The sequence below is a fragment of the Citrus sinensis genome, chromosome 8 (genome assembly GCF_022201045.2).
Source record: "Citrus sinensis cultivar Valencia sweet orange chromosome 8, DVS_A1.0, whole genome shotgun sequence".
In the NCBI taxonomy this organism is placed as follows: domain Eukaryota; kingdom Viridiplantae; phylum Streptophyta; class Magnoliopsida; order Sapindales; family Rutaceae; genus Citrus; species Citrus sinensis.
The window spans coordinates 11,035,427-11,054,469 of NC_068563.1; the positions used below are offsets into that span (position 1 = coordinate 11,035,427).

Sequence of the window (19,043 nt, forward strand, 5' to 3'; positions counted from 1 at the left end):
TCATCTTAGAAGTCTCATGAAGCCCATAGAAGACTAAAACCTATGTTTAGACTTACCGTAGGATACATTAATCATGACTCAAACACTATATACAAATACATTTATCAACAAAAAAAATAAAATAAAATCACGACTCAAACATTATATACTGACTTAAAAATAATCTTTAACAAAAGTTTTTCTATATATATATATATATATTCTCTAGTGAGGTTGCATACAAAAGTACAAAAAAAAAAAAATTCAATATATTAAACACGTGTTTTTTGTCGGTTATTGGCATCCTCAATTTATCAAAATGAGGATGTCCTCACTAAAGACATATTTTAAATGAAACAATGTTTATTTTCTTTTTAATATAAGAACAATATTCAATTAATATTTAGAAAATGAAATAGTGGATAGTACTAATATAATATCATGGGTGAAGAAATGCTTCTGGCATTGTTAACTAACTGATCAATTGCCTTTGAATAATAGTCAGAACATTTCTTTGATTTAAAAGATTGTGAGCATGATATAACTAAGTTATTATCCTTAGATATTTTTAATGAAATGTGTGGTGAGCCATTTATTCATCGAAATCATACTCTTTTGATTGTTAATACGCTGTGCATGTGTAACTCAAATTGCACATCATTGGGGTACGTGCATGGATAACTAAAATTGCACATCCTTGGCCTGATCTTGACTTTGGTATTTCGGGTTAGGTGTTTGACAAGTAACACTAACTTTAATTTTTAATATCATGAAGCCCCTCCAAAATTGGTTAGACACGTTCAATACTTCTTTTGAAGCTTCTCTTTTTCAGTTTTTTCTTACGATGAAGCCTCAAACAGGCTATATTTAGGGCTTTTTTATTTTCTATTTTTCTGAAGAGAGTAGAGGGTAGGAAAAGCTTGAATGCTCTTTAGTCCCTCTATTTTTCTCTAGAATCCGAACCCACAACTCAGACTCAAGTAACTCAAATTCGGTAAACCAACTAAAGAAGGTCAAAACCCTTAAAATTACTTCACTTTCTAACCAATTTTTTTCCTCAGACATCACAATTTAGCATTCTAAACAATTTGCTAAGTAGTAGTTTCCTAGCTAGTTGGGAAAAAAGTTTAATGGCAATAATTTCCGGTGAATAAATAGAGGAAAATAATTAAAACAGACGGCAGAAACTAAACCAGAAATTATATTATCTGTCATTCTAACAAATCAATACTGCTATAAAAAAAAAGTATTGTTATATCTTTACTACTATAAAATTGAAAAATTAAAAACATTGAAAAAAGAAAAAGAAAAAGAAAATCCCAAAGTTCCAGATTAAACATTAAACATTAAACATTGTTGATAGCCTTGTTTCCTTTCTGCAACTCCACGCCACCATTGGAGACGAAATCGTCTTCTCCGACATAACGGGACCAGAACCAGTGATTCTTCCAAACTTGACCCATTTCTTCAATTGGAATCCCATTCGTCTCAGGCAAGAAGAAAAAGATAAAAATGGACATCACCAATACGAAGAATGCGAAGAAAATGAACAAGCCAAACTTGAGATGGCACAGCATGTTCAAGAAAATTTGTGCCACTACGAATGTGAATGCCATGTTGACAGACACATTCACACTCTGTGCCGCCGATCGGATTTCGAGGGGGAAAATTTCACTGGGCACCAACCATCCCAGGGGACCCCAAGACCAGGCAAATGCAGCAACATATAAGCAGATGAAAAGCACAACAACAACGGCGTACCACTTGGGTAATTCTCCCGGATTCCCATCAACTCCGAATTTAGCACCAATGCAAGCAGCAACAATAGCCTTAGACAATACAATTAAGAGTTAAGTAGCAGATGTCATGAATTAAATAATAGTTAAAGAGTAAGAGTTAAAGCTGGTAACAAATATCTAGTACCTGGCAGATTAACATTTGAGTGCCCCCTTCAAGGAAGAGAGATCTCCTTCCCCACTTGTCGACGCCGTAAATAGAAACCAATGTTGCGCAAGCATTGACAAGGCCGGTGATCACGGCGGACATGAGTGATGCGTCATTGCCGAAACCAATTGTGTTGAACAAAACAGGGGCGTAAAACATGATCACATTAATGCCAGTGAGCTGCTGGAAGAATGGAATTAGAATGGCCATGGTAAGGTGAGGCCTGTACTTCCTTTTCAACAAGTTCCCCCAAGGATGTTCAACTTGCTTAGATGCTTCACTGGCTCCAACAAGATCATTGAACTCCTCATCAACATCATTAACGCCGCGAATTTTCCTAAGTTTCTCTCTGGCTTCATCGCGCTGGCCACGTTCAATCATTGAATTTGGTGTGTCCGGGAGGACGAGTGAGCCGATGGTGATGATGAGGGCAGGGACCATGGCGCCGCCTAAGCTCAAACGCCATCCCCAGCCACCCTTTATCTTAGCGAAGAAGTAGTTCAACACATTGGCGATGAGGATTCCAATTGTGATTGACAATTGAAACCCAATGTTCAGTGCTCCTCTGTACTTGTAGGGGGCCATCTCGGAGAGGTACAAAGGCACGGATTGGTTTGCGAAGCCGATGCCGAAACCAAGCAAAAGTCGGCCAACGATGAGCATCCAAACGCCTTGGGCGAAGCCATTGATTAAGGCACCGGCGAAAAACAGGACGCCACCGAATAACATTGACTTTTTTCTTCCGAATTTTCTCGTCACGGATGATGCTACCAGCGATGATAGTAAAGCAGCCAAGTATAGCGAAGACGTGAACAGTGTCAACGTCTCGCTGTTGTATTGACAGTACTGATTCGTTGATGAGTTTGCCTGTTGCTTCCTGTACACCGACGGGAAAAACCTCTTCAGAAACGAAGGCATTGAGGTCACACCACCTGTTAATTAATCATTAAAATATAATTAGCCTAAAAGTACAAACAAACAAAATACTTACATCTTTTTTAGAAAGATATATGAGTTACAAACGAATAAAGTATCAACATATTACACCGAAAAAAGATAAACAAATAATGAGGGACAGACAGCTGCACCTGAGAGAATTTATTAATTAGTAGTAAATATAATTACCTGAAATCCCAATGTCGTAACCGAAGATGAGACCGCCCATGGCAGCAACAATACATGTCACTGTGACGAATGGGGTAAGTTTTCCGGGGTAACCTTTGCCATTACCCTTATCAAAACCGCCGGCAGCAGGCATTGTTTCAGCCTTTTGTTTTATTTTATTTTTTTCTTAATTTTAAGAAGAATTCTAAGAAGAAAACAGAAAGATGGAAGATGAATACGGAGAACAAAGAAAGCAGAAAAAAATTGAACTAAATTAAAGAGCTCGTAGGCTTAGCATAAGAAGAAGTTACGTTGCTTTTTATATAGATAAAATTTTAATTGTTTACGGATTGCTTTTCTTATCCCACATTTTATTAAACAACAACTCCGTTAATATCTAGTACGCACTGAACAGAAGATTATTTTGTTTAATTCGGATTTCTTATTTAGTTATGATTTGGATTCTTAGTTATCTACATTATTTGAGTTAGATTTTCAATTTCGATCTCTCGTTAGCTGAGGAAAGCTGCTGCTTATTAGCACTGGAGTTAGACATTGACTTAGTCACAATCTCTCATTGGATAACTTTTTGTTTTACTGAGATAATCAATGTCGTTTTGGACCAAAATGGATTGCATGATATATTCAAACATATTTTTTTTCGTTTATAACCGTAAAGATTAGTCACTGCTAATTCATTAGCTCTACAATAGATAACGATAAGTTTAGAACTGGATTGGGATGAACACTTTAATTTTTTTTTAATTATCATATTAAAATATTAAAAACAGTATAAAATTCTTTTGGCATCTCCATCAATAATTAAAAAAATTGTTTATTAATCTGATAACCACATTCTTTCAAAAAAAATTTCCCTTGTTTTTTTTCTACTAAAATGTTGGGGCTACAATTTTTCTAGAGTAATGCTTTTCGCACCCCTTTAGTAATTAATTTTGTTGATAAAATCTAATTATTTGGAATAATAAATAAATTAATTACTTAACAATGATATTATTATCATGAAAAATATATTTACAATTTAATTAATTTATTCAAAATGATAGTAAAGTTTAGTTAAAAGTCTATTGTATTTAATTTTATGTCCTTTTTCTAATTTCATAAAAGAAGAGCTATAAACGTAAATATGAAATAGGGTTTCTTGAGAGTTTTAAAAGGGAGTTGCACTGTTGGCATCCCTCCAAAATTGAACTAAACATCCCCCGCTTCTCTTTAACCCCTCAATCATACTTTATTTAATGCCAAAAATACCCTTTCAAATGAAAAGCCTAAAACATCTTCTACTTTTCTTTTAAGCATCAATTTGAGTTCAAGGAGTATATTTCATTCCATACACAATAGAGATGGCAAAATTACCTGCCAACCAGTAAACCCGTTCAAACTCACCCATAAAAACCCGCCCACTACGGGTAATTTTGTGGGTTGCAAGTGGGTTTGATATTTCAAACTTAAATCTATTGTAGGTTGCGAGTGGATTTAGTATTGAGAAAAAATCTGCTGGGTACCAGCGCAAGTGTCCACAAACCCGCATTCTTTATTTTAATTATTTATATTTTTTTATTTTAATCACAAAAATTACATTGAAAAAATTAATCATAAATATATTTAAGTTAAAGTTTCTAATTCCTAAACCTAACTTATTTCACTGCAATAGATATACAATAAGCTTTTAATAATTAGAAATTTTATAATTTTTATTACTAATATTTTATTTTACTTTAATTGATTTTGTTTGTTTTGCCTTAACGATAATGGTATAAAATCTACTTGTTAATATTATTGATAATACTTGTATATTGATTAAAAGATGAGGCAAGGCATTGATATTAGTGATGATAATTTGCCTACAATAGAAATATTTTGTGTATTTTTTTATTGTTGAAATTTTAATTTCTTATTTACATTGATAAAATCTAAAATTGAATATTGTTTGCGGATGTTTAGGCTATTATTATATATTTATAGTTTAAATTATATAATTTAAGTTTTTATGTATTATTAAAAGTATTGGTTGCGGGTGAGTTTGGTAATTGTTAAAATCCACAGTGGGCGGGTTTTTCCCGTTGCGGGTTGCAGACGAGTTTGGTAATTTAAATTTTTTGTAGGTGCGGATTTGGTAATAGTAAACCCGCAATAGGCAGTACCTATTGCCATTCCTATACACAATTTCTGCCTCCATTGCTTTCTTTTGAGTATCAAAATGTTCTTGTTTCTTACTATTGTTTGAGCGGGGAAAAAAAGAAAGGAAACTTTCATAACCTTCATCTTTGGACAAAAAGGAAATTCCAGCGGCTATTGAAGAAGTAATTTTTATGTTCCCATTATCAGTTAATCTGACTTCTTGCTTGATTCAACATTTTAAATTTAGAAAAATATGGAATTGCACGTTTATTCTACCAAATCAAACAAATGAAAGAAGCTTACGGAGAACAATCCAAAAGGTTTTCTTTTGTGATTATATAAGGTTATTTTTGTAAATAAACGGGATATAAGCGCGATTAATTTTATTTATATTTATACTTTAATTTAATTATAAAAGAATAAAGTTTGTTGAGATTAATGAAGGGGTGTAAACATGGCTGAAAAATCCACTCAAAATTTTTTTTAAACCCAACCCCATATGAAAGCATGGCTGAAAAATAGACAAAAATGGGCTGAGGGCGGAAATGAGATTTTTAGCCCAAAGTGAGTCTCTTGACTCTCTTCAACCGACAATACTTAGCCTATGTCATAACAATATGTGTACCGTTGTACTTGCTCCGCGCATGATTATTCATATTGCAGCGACAATACTTAGCCTATAGCAACTTCTATTCAGGGCGGAGAAAGCATATATGGTTGACTAGGGGTTTATTCAAAGACAATATAAAAAAATTTAAAAACTAATAAAGATGTAAATTTAAAAGATTTATAATACTTCAACATATGTTTACAATTATCCTTCACGAGTTTTCATACATTGATACATTGCATTACAACTTCATTATCAATATTATTAAATAAGTATTTTTTTTAAGTAAACAACCAAAATAGAAAGATATTTAGAGATTTTTTATTGGTGCTGAACTAGTGGTGAAATTGAAAAAGAAAGATTAATACAAAATTATTAATGAGTTTGTGGGCCGTATAAAAATTAAATTAATACTAATATTTATAGGCTTGTTTTTAGTTTGCAAAGTTCATATCTTTTTATTTGAATTTAAAAATACGGAGTGTGAGAATTTATGTGTAACCATGTATTGCAGGCTTGATTATAAATTAGTGGGGGCTTAAGAAAAATTTATTAAAAATTTTAGGCAAACTAAATTAATTATTAAAGAATTTTTTTTTCAGTCCCCACTAGTCCTATAGTAAATCCACCCCTACTTCTATTGATTTAAAATATATATATATCAATATTACAGGAGTAGGAAAATACTTCTTACTAACAATGGGTCTTCTATTTTATTATGATCTGATATTGCAACACATGTTCTTACAAATATTTAGAAAAAGATAGTAACCTGTTGAAGTCCCACAGGAGAAAGAAGTTACGAAAAGTTTCAAAATAATTAAGTGCTTCGTTAAAGAATATGTAGTAAGTGATTGATAGCTCTCAAGCACAGGTCTTAAGATTTCATGTCTCATTTGCAGTGCCATGTGTCGAGAACCAAATGCAACACGTGGCAAAATAATTGTGACATCAAATCTTCCTTCAAAACTAAGGGGAAATTTACACAAATAACCAAAAAATTTTTGTTATTTTCACAACTAACCCCTCAACTTTTTTCCTATCAACATTAGCCAATAATCATCCCTAGTGTCGAAAATGCCCCTCCCATAACATTATCTTTTCGTCCTCTCCTTCCTCTCTCTCTCTCTCTCTCTCTCACCGCCAAATTCACTGCAAGATCTACTTGATGCGTTATCAAGATCATCATTTGTATATGCATCTGACTCTGGCGTTGTTTTAATTTAGGTGGTGTTTTATTTTAGATTTTTTACCAAATAATTGTAGAGTGATTTGAGCATGATTTGCTGCAGCTGCTGCTTGCAGAAGCCGAGTAAACTCTTGCTTCTCAGTCCAATCAACCTCATCACCATCCACAGCCTTCCACTCAAAATTCCAAACCAAATTAGCCACAAAATACTCCAAATGAAGCATAGCCAAACCAAAACCGGGACAGATCCTCCTGCCAGCTCCAAATGGCATCATCTTAATTTCCCTACCCCCCGTTATGTCAAAATCTTGATCATGATCATTCAAAAACCTCTCGAGCTTAAACGCCATCGGATCCTCCCAAACTTTCGGATCCCAACCCATGTCGGCCACCATGAAATTCACACTCCCGTCCTTTGGTATCACGTACTTATCATCAAGCACGAAATCCTCTGTCACGGCATGTGGCAACACGAAATGCCCAGGCGGGTGCCTCTTCAGTCCCTCTAAAATCACTGCTTTCAGATACGGCATCTCCTGCAACTCCTCCTTTTTCACCTCTTCATTTTCACCAACAACTCCTCTGATTTCCGTATAAACCTTCTCTTGAACGTGCGGGTGCTTCACCAGATTGGCCATGATCCACTGTAGCGCCGTGGAGGTACTTTCAGTGCTCGCGCTGAGAAATTCTGAACACAAACTCACAATTTCCTCTTCGCTAAGCTTTTTTTTCTCTTCATGAAGCTGCAAATCTAACAGAGTATCCACATACGATAACACATACTCCTCCTTGTTGACACCGAGGCTCTCTTCTTCTTTCATCTTCTTTCTTGCTCTTATCAAAGGAACCAATACGTTTTCTTGATCTCTACGCACCTGCAAGAATTGTATCCACTTCTTAAAAAAAACAATTTTTGTTAATCTTGGCCAGAAATTCAGTATATTGAACTTGCCAACAGCCAACAGCAGTCTGCGCTGAACGTTCTCAATTTTTTTTATTTGGGATTCATCAAGCTTGTCTCCGAAACACATGAGCACCAACAAGCAAAACATGGCGTATAGAAAATGATCAAGAAGACGAACGGGGACAGGGCGGTCCACATTGAAATCAGTTTCAATCTCACATTCACCAGCTAGAAGGGGACGAAGAAGTAGAGGTGCCATGCAAGCCGCCACTGTTGAAGTGCTCATTCGATTTTGATTTTTAGAAGAAGCAACAGCTTACATTATCATAAATAGGTGCGACAGGCTGCCTGTCGCACCTACTCTTGGTGCGACAGGCAGCCTGTCGCACGAAATCTTGGTGCGACAGGCAGCCTGTCGCACGAAATCTTGGTGCGACAGGCTGCCTGTCGCACCTGTCTGCAATCGCACTGAATCAAGTTCGCAAGTTGAGAAAATATCTCTTACTGCTCGGTGATACGTATTAGTGTTGGATTTGGATGGATTATGCTGTATTTGATCGGAGTTCATTTTTACCGTTCGCCGTTGCCGTTGCCGTTTGTCGTCGCTGATGATAATTCAAGAGTACAAGACTACGTTTCGTTTGATCAAGGGAGAGAAGAAAAGTTGCTTTTGGTTTGTAAACAAGGGTAATTTGGGAAGAAAACATTGTGTTTGGCTAATGTTGATAGAAAAAAGTTTGAATGACTCATTGTAAAAATTACAAAAAATTTTAGGTTATTTTTGTACATTTCCCAAAACTAAGGGCATTGTTCATATTCTGAAACACATCACCAAAATTCTCTATTACCTTATTGTTTCCAAATGAAAACTAAGGGCGTTGTTCACTAGCATTAAGGGCAATTTCCAACTTTAGATATCCATTTAGGGCCTTTTTGACTTTACATATCCATGTGAAATATTGGTTATTATTGTTATTTTTCTTAGCCTATTGGGACAGTCCAGGTACACAACTTCGAGTGCTTTGCGCTAAACGCTAAAGTACTGACTTTATTGGAATTTTTTTTTTTCTAGGCTGACTTTATTGGAATTTGATTCTCTTAGAAGGGAGTCGATATTTCTTTGTTTGGGAGTCGAATTCTTTTAAAAGTAAATGAGAAAAGAGTACTATTGTATTGTATATCAATAAGTCTGTGATTGTAATAACGATCCAAAAATCAGTTTACGCCAAATAAGTAACCGACATTACCGCCTTCGCAAATCACAAGAGAGAGACGCGAGTTCTAGAAAGAAAGGAAACAAGAAAAACATTTCAAAAGCAAGTTGCTGAGTTGGCTTCTGCAAAGCACTTGTTTTCATTTCCACTTTGTTTTCTCCGTCTTTCTTGGAGACAAACCCCACAATCCAAGTGTTGTTTGATCCAACCAACACACACCCACTCGTTTTTAGAACCCTCCTCTCTCTCTTTCTTCTTTATATTTCAATTTGATGACTGCCACGAGATCCCACCATTTCACCATTTTCTTTAAGTACCACCTTTTTCTCTTTAAACATCTCTGAAATTTTTTAATGGCAATTCTTGCCCCAGCTTCTGTTTCTAAAGACCCGTTGCCTTCTTCATCTTCAGCTCTCACTCCTCTGAGGAGTTCCACAGTAAGCTCTTTTTTTTAAAAAAAAAATTTTGGGTTCTTTATATGTATTGTTTTGTTCTGAGTTTACTGATTTATTGTTAATAGCAGCAGATCTTTGGCCCCAAGTTCAAATTTAGACAAATTGGGCAGACCCAGTTGAGCTTATCCACTTCTTTCAAGTGAGTGCCAATTAAGATTTTTTCTTTCTGTTTGATTTCTGCTTTCATGGGGAGAAATATTTGTACTGATACGAGCTTTTGAGCTGGCAATTGTTGTGTATTCATTTGATTTTCCTTATGTTGTTTGCTTTTGTTGCTAGCTTGTTAAATTAAATAAAAAATGTTCATTGGTCAACGTATGTTTGTGGTAACTGTATTTTATGTTGAACATCAACCTCTTTTAATCTAAGAAAAGCTTTGACATTTTGCAATTTCTCTGCCTTTATGATCTTATTGATGTGGAAGCTGAAATCAGATACTTAGTTCGGTTTAGTTGCATAATTAAATAGCAATTTAATGTGTATAAAGGAAGAGTTGCCAATCTTTTATTTGAATAATACTTTGTTCCTTGGGTGTGAATGCACCGGGTTCTCTTCTTATAAATGATGGCACTTTATTGAGTTTTCTAGCAATCTAAGATTACTTTTGTAAACTTCTCTTGGTAATGTTTCAGTGATTTATTTATAGGACAAGTTCTGCATATTAGGACACTGACTGCCATGCAACAGGGGGTTGATACTAAGAGATAAGAGTATCTCCATTTTCGTTTATACTCCCTGCTACAACATCATTCAACACGATTTTTCTAAGCATTATTGTTTCACTTTCAGGAAAAGTTCAGGTTTCAAATTAAAGGGTTGGAGACATTCTGAGGGAATCACTCAAGAATTTCAAGTTGACAAGCTGGAGACTGCAGCAGAAGTTGAAAATGAATGTGATTTTTTTGATAAGATGAAACATCGCTTTTTGAGCTTCAAAAAACAGAAATTCATGTAAGCAATGAAGAACTGCTGCCTTAGCTGATTGATCTATTAAGATCCATTAGTCTGCCATCTAAACATGGTCAATGTTTTTTAACAGGGAAAATTTAGAGCATTACCAAAATCTTGCGGATGGTCAAGCACCAAAGGTATTTGTATACTTTGTAATTTAATTGTTGCCTTTTCTGTGCTGTTTCATTTATATTTTTTAAACATTTTAGATGGTTGCCTTTATATTTTCTCTATAGATTATCCAATCAAATTTTGTTAACTAAAAGTTTCTTGGACAGTTTATGGTGATTGCTTGTGCGGACTCTAGAGTTTGTCCCTCAAACATCCTGGGATTTCAACCAGGAGAGGCATTTATTGTCCGCAATGTTGCAAATATGGTGCCCCCGTGTGAGGTATTTTACATGGTGCAGCTGATTTTTTTTATAAACATGTCCACTTTATGAAAAAGATTGATGCTGTGGATTGAATGCTTTATTAGTAGATGATAAAAAGCCAAACAATTTTCTCCTCTTTGTCTTTCCATTCTTTTTACTTGGTCTTTTTAATTGAGCAGAGTGGGCCCTCAGAAACAAATGCTGCACTGGAATTTGCCGTTAATTCTGTTAAAGTAAGTGTTTTGTTCTGCAAATTTATTGTAAAGGTTTCTATGTTTCTTGGATTCCAGGGAAATTATTATTTTGATGAGTTGGATCCTTCAATTTTGGAGTCTTAAACATGGGATTTCTCTACTTTCGCCTTCTTCAATATGGGAATTTATGGATAACTTTCCAGTCATGAATGAAGTCTTCTGAAATGTAGAGATGATAGATCACTCCTGTTGCAGGTTGAAAACATTTTAGTCATTGGCCACAGCCGCTGTGGAGGCATTCATGCCCTTATGAGCATGCAGGATGAAGAAGATCCAAGGTCACTAGGAGAGAGCAACTTATGCAAAAGTTTATCCTTCTCTGCAAAATGTTTTATTTTTGCAAAATTCAGTTTGATTATGCTTCTTACTCAGCTAAATTCTTCTTTTCTGTAGTTTTATTAGAAGTTGGGTTCTTGTGGGGAAGAATGCAAGGTTAAACACAAAAGCTGCTTCTTCCAGCCTTAGCTTTGACCATCAGTGTTCACACTGTGAGAAGGTGATTGACCTTTTCCTAACTTTAGAAAGTGCTGCTCAAAATGAAATATTTAGTCCAGTATAATCTGATGCTTTGGAATATATATAAATGATGAAAATGTAGCCTGGTAATGTCCGTGAAAGTTAAATCTCTCAATCCCTCAATTGGTCTGTGTGTTTAATCTCAGTGATCTTTTCTGGGGCCTGGTTATGAATCGACCTTTATGGGTTAGTCAGGGGATTTTTCAGTTTCTTACCAAATAAGGTAAAAATGAAAGAACAAAGTTTTGCTCTATGAAAATTTTATTTTGTGTGATATTGGAATTCAGGATCGATGACTAACCCTTGGGTCTTAACCAAAAAGAGTGCTTCTGGTTGCCGAGAGAAATATTTTCAAAAAGCTTATCCACCGTGAATGAACAAAAATAAAAAATTCACCCTTCAAGGTTGGGTGAGGAGCAGTCGAGCCTTCTACTTCCACTACAATAGGGCTAACCAACTTGTTATCTCCTGGGGACATATTGCTTGTTTCTTGATTTAAATTCACCATTGATGGAAAAAATGATTTTACCGGAGAGAATTAAGTTTTTCTTTTCTCTGAGCCAGCACTATTCCCATTCAACAATGTCTTTTTTTTTTTTTTTTCCTTTTTCTTTTCCGGGGTTCTGTATGTAATAAGTGGACGGTTTGAATTTCTATGCCAACAACAAGGTTTATCCTTCATAATACAAATATGGGAACAGAATTTTATGTTTGTATGTTAGTAAGCGAACAATAAATATAGTTGACAGGAGGTGAATAAATTTATTAGTGGTCTATAAAATTTTCTTGCAAATTGTACATATCGATTTATTAGTTTACCATTTGTTTACAGGAATCTGTAAATTGTTCATTGTTAAACCTGCTCACTTATCCATGGATAGAAGAAAAAGTTAGGGCAGGTGCTCTGTCTCTTCATGGTGGCTACTATAACTTCGTTGACTGCACATTTGAGAAATGGACCCTGGATTATGATGGGAGCAATTTGAAGGAAAGTAAAGAGGTTGCATTTAGAAACCGTTCCTTTTGGAGCTGATTTCCACTTGCATCATCTCCATGAAATAAGTTTCTTTTCTTTTTTCTCTTCTATTGTATGTGATTTATTCATAATTGTCGGACAAATGAAAAATAATGTTATCCCCTTCCAAGGGAATAACTATGCTGTTGTATCTTATTAGCTTAAAAAATATGTTGTCGACGTGTCTGAGTTTGTATCTTGTTATTTCTTGGTCACGAGAGAATTTTGTTTCCAGGTGAAAAAGTGTGTTTACAATATGTTGAAGGATTTGTATATTTCCATCCTTTTTGTGATAAAGGATGCTGGTAGTTGATATTGGAGGAAAAAAATAGTTGAATCCACCTATGTTTTTTTTTTTTTTTAATTTTTAATTTTTGGTTTGTTTCCCTTCCATTTCTGCACTGTGAATGATTCTGTGTGGTTTTGGTGTTTCGAGTTCCTCCCCAGAGACATCCTAGTATCTCTTGCATTTATTAGAATATATTGGTCTTTTCAACTCTCATGTTGCTTACTGAACATATTAATTTCTTTCGCCTATGAAACCCCAAGCTAGGACTTATGTGAAGTATAAGATTCTGGTTTAGTTGAATGCATATTACAGAAGATGTGGACCAAAATCATATCATCAGTTTCATAAGATTAAATGCAGTACAAAGGGAAAACAATGCTCCTATAGCAAGAATGAGTAAGATTTGCTCTAATTTTGTTTCCATTGATTATGCTGAATCCTCAAATCTTTTGGGGATAGGATCATGGTCTCCAGACCAGCTGCTGCTGGAACGTTGCTGACTGTCGTATCCGCTTCTTTTAGACAGGATTGGTCCTCTTTTGCCTGCCGATGCATGTTCACCTCCATCAACACAGCCAGCGAAAGCAATATCTGCATTCGCTCTCATAAACCAGTGGCATCCCACACTTTACCTGAGATGCAAGAACAGTCAGAGATCACAGATACCTCCACTTCGTCTCCAGCTTCAAGCTGATTTTCAAGGGTTGCATTAGTAACTGGGATGCCCGTGTCTGGTGATACAGGCCATTCAAGGTTCTTTGGACTCTTTTTTTATCACAATGTCACCAAAACCCAAAAGTATCATCAGGTTTTCCTCGGCTGAATAAGCAGCGCATAGTATCAACCCTATGATCGGACAATTTGACGCTGGAGGCACCTGAAAACTGATTATAGATCCCTCACTTCGAAAGTCACACCAATCGGGCACTTGGTTTCGGGGGACCGTAGTCCCATGAATGCAACGACTTGGGAGTTCGTGTATGGTACATAAGAATGTATGAGTGATCGGAGAGAGAAGCATAAGGGTTATGTGTCCAAAACGGTTTACCTGAAGTAGCATCTTTCTAAATTTGTCTGACAGATTGTAGCACCCATCCACAAAAATCCTAGTTGTGGATTCCAACTTGTCCAAGCTCTGAATCTCAGCAACTCTTTGGCAATTATCAAGTGTCATTGCCGGTTTGTTTTTCCAAGTTTGAAACATCTAGTACACTTTTCAAAGAAGAGCAATTTGAAGCAAGCAAGTAAACTACGTTTCTTGCAAGTAATGGAATTGATTGAAGCATTGTACAACCATTCAACCAAAGGCTTTCGAAACTAGAAAGATGAACTATGGTATCTGGTAAGCGACTGAAATTATTGAAGCATAAATCAAGATGTAACAATGAGCTTAAGCTCCCAATATCAGCAGGAAGGGCATTGTCCGACAGACTACAGTTAGAAAGACAAAGTCTTCTCAAGGAATGTAAACCCAACAGAGTTTGGAAGGAGACTAATAGAATCGGGACTTCTTCTTGATATCCAAGTCTCGAAGAATGAATGTGACGCTGTTCTAAGCAATGCTTCATTACAGCCTCTTAAAGATAACAGCCTGAGATTCTTTAGAAGCTTTATTGAAAATGGTAGTCTTTTGATAGTGGTTTGATCTGCAACAAGCACCCTCAAATGCTCCAGTTTTCCCAGCAAGTTTTGAACAGTCAGATGGTACAAGAATTTCAAGAGACTCATAGCATGCACAAACATCTTGGAAGACTTGTCAGGGATATGCAATCTTTCAGATTCAAGGAAACAACCCTGACAAGGTGTCCAATGGATAAGTGGATCTCAACCAAGCTTGGGCAGTCTATAAGCACTAATTTCTCCAAATTAGGGAGCCCATCAAAGTTTGGTATTTTAATCAGGTAGAGCGAATGACTGACATTAAGGATTTTCAACTTGTTGAGTACCCATTCGCATGTTGAAGGTCCCAATCAAAGCTTGATTGTAATTGTTAATAAAATATAATTCTCTTAGGGTGAGAACAGACCACTGAATTTGGATAAATACTCGCCGTCCCCTTTATTGAATAGGATCAAATTTAAATACAATCGTTTAACTACTACTCCTAAACTTCAGATCCACAATGCTATAATTAAGGAAAACAACTGCTTATATTGCAAATAAATAGTTAACAACACGTCCATCTTCCCACGACCTTCCTACATGTACTACACTTTGTGAATGACATGGCTTATCAATACCTTCCCCTTTTAGTGGAACCTTGTCCTCAAGGTTCAAGGTAGAGAACTAGCCCCCAATGAGCTCGTTATTGTCACCACTAAATTGGTCATCAGTATTCCCTTCCAATAGTAAAAGTTGGCGACCCATACAATTATGGCCAGAAGAAAATTTATCATCACAATTAAAACAAAGGCCTTGAGCCCTCCTCCTTTTCATTTCCTCCCATGTTAGCCGCTTCACGGGCCCTGTTGTTGGAGATTCCATTGGTGGTAGAAGCAATTTCTTTTGTCGTGATAGCTGGTCGTCTTTCATGCGAGCTAAACTGATGGCTTCCTTTAGCGTTCTTGGTTTGAACATGCGGATGTCTTCGGATATCTCCGGTTTTAGTCCGCCCATGAATGTTCCCACAAGAGCTTTCTGTGTCCAGCCATGAACTCTGTTACCAAGGCTTTCAAACTCCTTCTGGTAATCGCGAAGGGAACTGGTTTGTTTTACTCTAGATAAAGCTTCATCAAAGTCTTCACATTCCGTAGGACCAAAACGAACCCATAATTCCTCAGCAAAGGTTTCCCATGTCACCAAACTTCCTTCCTCTTGGTAAGCTGGTCGCAACCACTACCACCATTGATTGGCTTCTCCCTCAAGGTGAAAAGACGCCAATGCAACCTTTTGTGGCTCCGTTGTTCCCTAGTATTCAAAAAATTGGGAAACTTTGCTAAACCACTCCGTAGGATCATCTCCAGCGTACCTTGGAAATTCAAGCTTAGCTGTTTTTTATGAGAAAATCATTCGGCTTCCACTAGCTTCCTCCTTGGTATTCTCCTTGTAAGAATGACTAGGGTGATTATTGACGTTATGGCTGGACCCTTCTTTGTTTGAAAAGAAAGCCTCATACATACGATTGATGGTCTCCTCGAGCTGATGCAGTTTTTCATTAATGCCAATCTCCATTTGTTGCATTCCATCTTGAAGTCCGCCAAGCCTTGCTTCTAAATTTTCTATCCTTTCTTTGTTAGTTGCCATGAGAACAACAAAGTTTTTGAACAAGATAATGCAGCCCTGATACCAATTGATAGGTCCCAATCAAAGCTTGACGGTAATTGTTAATAAAATATAATTCTCTTAGGGTGAGAACAGACCACTGAGTTTGGATAAATACTTGCCGTCCCCTTTATTGAATAGAATCAAATTTAAATACAATCGTTTAACTACTACTCCTAAACTTAAGATCCACAATCGCTATAATTAAGGAAAACGACTGCTTATATTGCAAATATATAGTTAACAGCACGTCCATCTTCCCACGACCTTCCTACATGTACTACACTTTGTGAATGTCATGGCTTATCACATGTACAAGCAATCATATAATGCAAAAAATGTATAAAATTATCTATGAAATTGAGGAAAGTTCATACCCTATTTTCCTTCCAAATTTGTGCGAGGCCACTGTAGCACATGTCCAAAGCAACTAGGTTCTCCAAATGAAAACTAGCTGGTAAAAATTTCAACGGAAAGCCATGGCAATGCGACCACCTCAATCAAGATGCTTATAGTCTCCATTGAGGTGCACATATTTTAGATTTAGTAATCTTAGATTATGCATTACTACAAATGCCTCTGTAGTCAAATTTACAAATTCTGAACTGGGAATGTTTAATATGGGGCCTTCAACCGCATTGTTCCCTAATAAAACAAGAAAACATAAAATTAAGATGCAAATATAACTGATTGATCAACAATAATATTATAGCATGAACTCCTGCAAAAGCCATTTGTGATTCTTATGAAGTTAAGGGGAAAAAAGGAACATCGTTTAGAATGCACCCCCGTCTCGACACACGCACACAAAAAAGAGTTAGATAGGAAGGACTGATGATTTTATTTTATTTTTTCCAATGATCAGATTGCTGTAACTAAGTAGACACAAATTCTCCATTAATGTTACAAAGAGATATTGAAATGATTGAGAGTTCAGACTGTAGATAATGTCAGATTAAAGGCATGACAAGAGAGAACACCAAAAAATTAGTTATATATTGGCAAGCATGATTACATGCAATAAGCATGAGAAACAGAAAGTTACAGCATCTCTCTCCTACATACAGCGAACTTAGATTAAGAATCACATGGAAGCCGTCATGAACCTACACTGTTATTATTTTCATACTGCTAATTGCTGCACGAACAAAAAATAAAATTAGAAATGCACTTACAGAGTGACTGGTCAAAACATGATGCACAGGATCTTTCAGGGATTCTTGGCAAGCAATTTCTCTTTCATGTCTCTAATGAGATCGTGCATTTTCAATCTATTGTCTTCATCAATTACTATGAGACATCTTTGAGTAAGAACAAAAAAGACGATCTCTGAGGAAAAGCCACAACTTTGAAGTATTTTAAGAACATAGTCTTTATCCATTCCGACGAAAAGATGTGCAATATCCATGAATACGTTCTTCTCCTCATCATCGTTTAGTTCATCAAAACTTACTCTGAGTTTGTTCAAAATTTCCTCACTAGGTATCCTTTTCAGTTTCTCCTCTGCACTTTCCCATACATCTATGCTTGTCTCGTTAAAAAGAAAACAACCAAAACTTCAAGACCAAGTGGAAGCCCTTCAGCGCAACGAAGTAGTTCTCTGGAGAGCTTCATGAATCGTTGAGGAGGCTTGTCTTTTCGGAAGGCATGCCAGCTGAAGAGCTGAAATGATTTACCAAGACATAATCTAGGAACCGTGCATACCCCATCTACTTCAAAAACTTTCAGCAAATGTTCATTTCTATTTGTTATAATGATCCGACTTCCAGAACCGAACCACTTATTCTCTCCGGCTAATGGTTTTAGTTGATCTATGTGATCTAAGTTATCAAGAACAACAAAAACCCTTCTGTGAAGAAGTCTGCTGCTCATCATATTGAGCCCTCTGTCAATGCTTTCCATATCTAACATTTTTCTCAACAACGGTTCAGAAAGCATTCATTTTGAAGCTGAACCAATCCATTTGGTTTCTTTGCCATTTCTTCAACGTCTTCAAGGAAGCAACTGCCTTCAAAACAGTGGGAGATCTGGTCATAAACTGCTTTTCAAATGGTAGTCTTCCCAATGCTACCCATCCCACAAATTCTTTTTTACAAACATCTAGATCATCAAGTCTTAACAAGGAATGCACGTGTTCGACAGGAGAATCTATTCCAACTGGGTAGGAGGCAACAGCGAAGTATCTGCAAGACAATTTTATTGCTATTTCTTCAACAAGTTTCTGGATGAAATTTGGTTCTTGTCTGCTTGTTGTGAAGTGTGATCACATGAATCAAGACACAAATTAACCTGTTAGTACTGTTGTCCGCAAAATGCAGAATCAAGCACACCGAATAATCACAGAAAAATAAAGGACACAAGAATTACGTGGTTCGGTAATATACCTATGTTCACGGGAACAAGAGAAAAATAATTATATTTTTAACAATTATTTGAGTACAAATTTGAGTAAAGAAATCTCACTTTTCCATAACTCAAATACACTCAATACTCTTACACACACTCTCCAATTGCTCACACTCTCCAATTGCTCACACTCTCAGAACTCTCAAAAGCTTAGTAACTTATAAGCTTAACAAATTTTTGGGATACATGAAATGAATGAAATCTTTATCTATTTATAGGAGAAACGAGTTACTATGCAAAGAATAAAATAATTGAAAATATAATTTTTAATTATTATTATTTTTCACACATTTTGGCTTCATCCCCTTTGTCCATTCTTTCTTTTCGGCTGCAAATTCAAATTCAATTTGATTTTGTTTCCTTACAATTATTGGTTGCAACCAACACAATTTTTTTGACTTCAACAAATCTCCACCTCGGCGAAAATTTGTCTAAATCT

The 19,043-nt window shown here is 36.0% G+C and overlaps 4 protein-coding genes across 6 annotated transcripts; 1 reads left to right on the forward strand and 3 right to left on the reverse strand.

Moving 5' to 3' along the window:
- Window positions 1–1,224: 1,224 nt before the first annotated feature.
- On the reverse strand, window positions 1,225–3,181 carry LOC127899197 (sugar carrier protein C-like). Its single transcript, XM_052432489.1, has 3 exons — window positions 3,049–3,181; window positions 1,903–2,855; window positions 1,225–1,808 (listed from the first exon to the last, which is right to left on the reverse strand). Exons 1-3 carry the CDS (start codon window positions 3,179–3,181, stop codon window positions 1,326–1,328), a joined length of 1,569 nt encoding a protein of 522 aa, XP_052288449.1. The 3' UTR covers window positions 1,225–1,325.
- A 3,813-nt stretch (window positions 3,182–6,994) lies between these two features.
- On the reverse strand, window positions 6,995–8,166 carry LOC127899302 (cytochrome P450 89A2-like). Its single transcript, XM_052432650.1, has one exon. The coding sequence runs from the start codon at window positions 8,153–8,155 to the stop codon at window positions 6,995–6,997; it is 1,161 nt and encodes a 386-aa protein (XP_052288610.1). The 5' UTR covers window positions 8,156–8,166.
- An 841-nt stretch (window positions 8,167–9,007) lies between these two features.
- LOC102626530 (beta carbonic anhydrase 5, chloroplastic) lies at window positions 9,008–12,989 on the forward strand. Of its 3 annotated transcripts, none has more exons than XM_006487444.4 (9): window positions 9,008–9,520; window positions 9,610–9,677; window positions 10,328–10,489; window positions 10,578–10,626; window positions 10,768–10,881; window positions 11,043–11,096; window positions 11,313–11,395; window positions 11,511–11,613; window positions 12,466–12,989. In XM_006487444.4, the coding sequence occupies exons 1-9, from the start codon at window positions 9,437–9,439 to the stop codon at window positions 12,664–12,666; spliced, it is 918 nt and encodes a 305-aa protein (XP_006487507.2). In that variant the 5' UTR covers window positions 9,008–9,436; the 3' UTR covers window positions 12,667–12,989. The 3 variants fall into 3 exon arrangements, with proteins under 3 accessions (XP_006487507.2, XP_006487506.2, XP_015388507.2); XM_006487443.4 differs by having other exon boundaries at window positions 9,009–9,520; window positions 9,604–9,677; XM_015533021.3 differs by having other exon boundaries at window positions 9,010–9,520; window positions 9,607–9,677.
- Window positions 12,990–15,223: 2,234 nt separating this feature from the next.
- Window positions 15,224–18,100, reverse strand: LOC127899303 (disease resistance-like protein DSC2). Its single transcript, XM_052432651.1, has 2 exons — window positions 17,750–18,100; window positions 15,224–15,772 (listed from the first exon to the last, which is right to left on the reverse strand). Exons 1-2 carry the CDS (start codon window positions 18,098–18,100, stop codon window positions 15,224–15,226), a joined length of 900 nt encoding a protein of 299 aa, XP_052288611.1.
- Between the last annotated feature and the right edge of the window lie 943 nt (window positions 18,101–19,043).